This window comes from Cebus imitator, unplaced genomic scaffold (genome assembly GCF_001604975.1).
Source record: "Cebus imitator isolate Cc_AM_T3 unplaced genomic scaffold, Cebus_imitator-1.0 Scaffold435, whole genome shotgun sequence".
In the NCBI taxonomy this organism is placed as follows: domain Eukaryota; kingdom Metazoa; phylum Chordata; class Mammalia; order Primates; family Cebidae; genus Cebus; species Cebus imitator.
Genome location: NW_016107750.1, coordinates 994,618 through 998,780, shown reverse-complemented (window position 1 = coordinate 998,780; position 4,163 = coordinate 994,618). Strand labels below are relative to the sequence as shown.

Genomic DNA, 4,163 nt, shown 5'->3' with positions numbered 1-4,163 from the left:
CAAAAAATTAGCTGGACACGGTGGCGCGTGCCTGTAATCCCAGCTGCTCAGGAGGCTGAGGCAGGAGAATTGCCTGAACCCAGGAGGTGGAGGTTGCGGTGAGCTGAGATTGCGCCATTGCACTCCAGCCTGGGTAACAAGAGCGAAACTCCGTCTCAAAAAAAAAAAAGAATTAGCAAGAAGCTCATTAAAAATATAGATTTTTTTGGCCGGGCACAGTGGCTCAAGCCTGTAATCCCAGCACTTTGGGAGGCAGAGTCGGATGGATCACGGGGTCCGGAGTTCAAGACCAGAGTGGTCAACGTGGTGAAACCCCGTCTCTACTAAAAATACAAAAATTAGCTGGGCATGGTGACTTGTGCCTATAATCCCAGCTACTTGAGAGGCTGAGGTAGGAGAACTGCTTGAACTGGGACAGGGAGGCGGAGGCTGCAGTGAACCAACATGGCGCCACTGCACTTCAGGCTGGGCTACAGAGCAAGACTCCATCTCAAAAAAAAAAAAAATATATATATATAGAGAGAGATTTTTGGACCAAAATGCCAGGAGATTCTGATTTAGTATTTGTGAAGTAAAGCTCTAGAATCCATGTGATTAAAACTTTTCTCATTTTCATTTTCAATAGATAGTCTGTGTATGTAATACACAGTTCCAGAGGTAAGAAGCAGTTTACAGCAAAGTTTCTCTTCTACTCTTGTCCCCCTGACATCAAGTTCCCCTTTCCATAAGTTACTGCTGCTACCAATTTCTGTGTATCCTTATGGATAATTATTTGCCTAAGCAAGCACATATATATCCTTTGATTTGCATATTTAAAGAGCTGTTCTAACCTTGTCTTTTTGAATCTCATTTAACAATATACGTTGGAAATGAAAGTATCTGCATTTTTAACAGGCACCCTAGATGATTTTGATGTGAAGCCAAATATAGAAAACACTCATGGGCCCACGGTTGTGAAATTAAGTTCAATTAACTATGACATATTAGAAACTCAAGGATATTGAAAGATGCCCTCAAAAGTAGCCTGGCTTACTTGACCTCTGCCCCCTGGTTTCACAGAGATGAACTAAATCATTCACCAATGTCTCCACAGAAGCCAGGAAAAACTAGCTATTCAAATGGATGTTGTCAAAACTTCAATTTTCAATTATTGGAATTATTTCCTGCTCCTGATTACCCGAAATTACAAACCTGATAATTCCTGTGTTACTCAAGACATTCCTCTATTTAAGTTGGAATGAGGTTTGATGGTCACTGAATGAGGGCTGATTTAATGGAGCACAACCGAAATACTTTTCTTACTAATCCTTATTGACACAACCTCATCCATCTCTCCCCCAAAACTGCTTTCTTGCCATTTGAAACTGTGGGGAGAAGACTGCTTGATGAATTCTGGAGTTCCAGGCTTCTGTTGTCCTGATTTGACATACCTGGGGGCGATGGCTATCTCCCCCATCCCACCTAACCCCGGGACTGCAAAAGGAGTTTCCTTTTGGCACTTAGGCAAGGTTCTCCGAGGGCCACCCCACCTCCGCAGTGTCTCTGTCACCACGAGGGGCACCGCGCGGCAGGCATCCTCATCTTTCCTACACCGCGCCAAGGAGGCAGGAGTGCACCGAGCTCCCGGAGCGAGGGAGGGAACCCGCCGGGATCCAGCGCTGGTTTATCCCTCGTCGAAGGGGTTTTCGAGGGTTCGGTTTCTGCCCGAGCCCCCTGCAAGGGGGAGGCGTGACTCCTCCATCCCTTCCCCCTGGATTCAAACGTTAGGATGGTATCTGCGGGGCTAAAGCGGGGCTCAGACGGCCCAAGCCTCAGACCACTCTCTTCTCCACTCGGGCTTTTCTAATATCCTCTGGGCCATGTGTCTCCCCACCTCGGCCAGCCGCCACCGTCTGGCCTGGCTCCAGCCCTCCCGCCCACCTGGCCCCTTCCCCCTCACCCAGCATGATGGGGCTGAGCCGCCGGGCCAGGCCCTTGGACAGGTCGTACACGTAGAGCTTCACCGGATAGAGATTCGGCGGCTCCATTTGGACCCGTGGCGACGGCGGCCACGACGGCCCTCGGGCACCCGGCAGCGGCTTGGACCTTCCCGTACCCGACGGGGGTGGGAAGCGGAGGGAGGAGGGGGCCCGAGCCCAGGCCCGGCCAGAGGGGTGGGGAAGAGGCCGCCGTGAGCTGCTCGCGCCTCCACACCCGCTACCGGCAAAGACTACTGTGAGGTGACAGAGAAGGGACAGGGAGGGTCCATACGAAAGAGGGGGAGGGGACGGGGATAAGGACGCACTTTAGCGCATGTGCGTACAGTCCTGACGCGGGCGGGGGCGGGGCTTTGCGGGAGGGGGCGGGGTTCCGCTGGTGGGTTGGCTTTCGTCAGTGACGTAAGTAGAAGCTGGTTGGGGAATGTGCAAGCAAGCCCGGCGCTAAGCAGTGCGTACATGCGTGATGACGTAGGGAGCGTCGATTGGGAGAGAGAACTGGGCCCGCGCCTGCGTGCATTCTCGTCTTCTGTCCAAGTTGGTCGCTTCCCTGCGCCAAAGGTAAGTGGGCCGTTATCCGTTTGTGTTGTTCGCCATCTGGACCTGGCTTCGTCCCGCTTCGCCCACTCAGTCTTGCGCGCTCTTATCGCCTTGCCGGTGAGTTAGCGTTACCCTTAAGAGTGCGACTCCGAAGTGTATAGACAGACTCGTGACCACGCTCCTTCCTTCCGAAGGAGGCGGCACCGCGCGTTTGAGGCCTGCCTGGGTTTGAGGCCTGTCTGCGTTTGAGACTTCACTGGGTGTGATTGTCTGAGGGATTTGGGGAGGTTTTTGGTCGGTATTGAGGACAAGAGGGTTCGTTAGAGAGCACAGAATCCCGGAGCGGGAATCCCTCAACGTCCAAATGGCGCCGGGGGCGGGACCTCTGGGATCGGGCCGCCGCGGGCCCTGAAACGTGAGGGATAACTGAGATGAGGCTGCTACTGAGATGGCCCCCAGGCGCATTTACCAATGCAGTTCGACTGCTGAGCTCTCGAGGTAGCAGTATCCATCGTCCACATTCCTCACTACTAACCAAGCCTTTAGAACAGATCTCACGGCCGGGCGCGGTGGCTCAGGCCTGTAATCCCAACACTTTGGGAGGCAGAGGCGGGTGGATCACGAGGTCAAGAGATCGAGACCATCTTGGCCAACATGGTGAAACCCCGTCTTTACTAAAAATACAAAAATTAGCTGGGCGTGGTGGCGCGTGCCTGTAGTCCCAGCTACTCAGGAGGATGAGGCAGGAGAATCGCTTAAACTCGGGAGGCGGAGGTTGCAGTTAGCCGAAGTCACTCCACTGCACTCCAGCCTGGTGACGGCGAGACTCTGTCTCAAAAAAACAACAAAAAAAAATGAGAACCTAGAGGTCGGTATTTTTTCAGTTTAAATTTTACTGTTACTGACTTTAACATCTTTCGCCTAGTGAGCAGTAGCCAACATGTCAGGGTGGGAGTCCTATTACAAAACCGAGGGCGATGAAGAAGCAGAAGAACAAGAAGAGGAGAACCTTGAAGCAAGTGGTAAGTGACTTGAGCATGTAGTGCCATTCTGTGTATGGAAAAAAGACCTTCCCTGCCTATCTCTGCTGGCTGGACTTTGCTGTTTCATGGCCTACCGTTCTCTTCCCAGATAATCTGAAATTTTCTTCCTTTGAACTTTGCAGAGCTACCACTAGTCTCTTGTATTTAGATTCTACTCTAGACTGCCCTAAGTTTTTTCTGGACACTGATAGTTCGACACTTCTCATCCAGGAAAGTAGTTTTACCATTCCAGGATGTCAGAGTAAAAATGCACCCACCCTGCAATAACTACCCCAACCAAAGAAACGCAAGCAACACAGTTACAGGAGAGTGATTGATTCCCTCATTGTAGCCTCCATATTCAGGCAACACAGTAACACATAGAACAGAGGAAGAGCTGGCCCCGCGGTGGCTCAAGCCTGTAATCCCAGCACTTTGGGAGGCCGAGGCGGGTGGATCACGAGGTCAAGAGATCGAGACCATCTTGGTCAACATGGTGAAACCCCGTCTCTACTAAAAATGCAAAAAATTAGCTGGGCATGGTGGCACGTGCCTGTAATCCCAGCTACTCAGGAGGCTGAGGCAGGAGAATTGCCTGAACCCAGGAGGCGGAGGTTGCGGTGAG

The 4,163-nt window shown here is 51.8% G+C and overlaps 2 protein-coding genes across 2 annotated transcripts in view; one reads left to right on the top strand and one right to left on the bottom strand.

Annotated features, from left to right (window-relative positions):
* Window positions 1-2,292, bottom strand: part of DESI1 (desumoylating isopeptidase 1) — a 27,110-nt gene extending 24,818 nt beyond the window's left edge. The window contains exon 1 of the mRNA XM_017510332.2: window positions 1,921-2,292. Within this exon, the coding sequence (XP_017365821.1) occupies window positions 1,921-2,027 (107 nt within the window). The 5' untranslated portion in view covers window positions 2,028-2,292. The remainder of the gene's footprint in view (window positions 1-1,920) is intronic.
* Window positions 2,293-2,318: 26 nt separating this feature from the next.
* XRCC6 (X-ray repair cross complementing 6) overlaps window positions 2,319-4,163 on the top strand; it is a 28,068-nt gene continuing 26,223 nt past the window's right edge. The window contains exons 1-2 of the mRNA XM_037731996.1: window positions 2,319-2,537; window positions 3,442-3,538. Coding sequence (XP_037587924.1) covers window positions 3,457-3,538 — 82 coding nt within the window. The 5' untranslated portion in view covers window positions 2,319-2,537; window positions 3,442-3,456. The remainder of the gene's footprint in view (window positions 2,538-3,441; window positions 3,539-4,163) is intronic.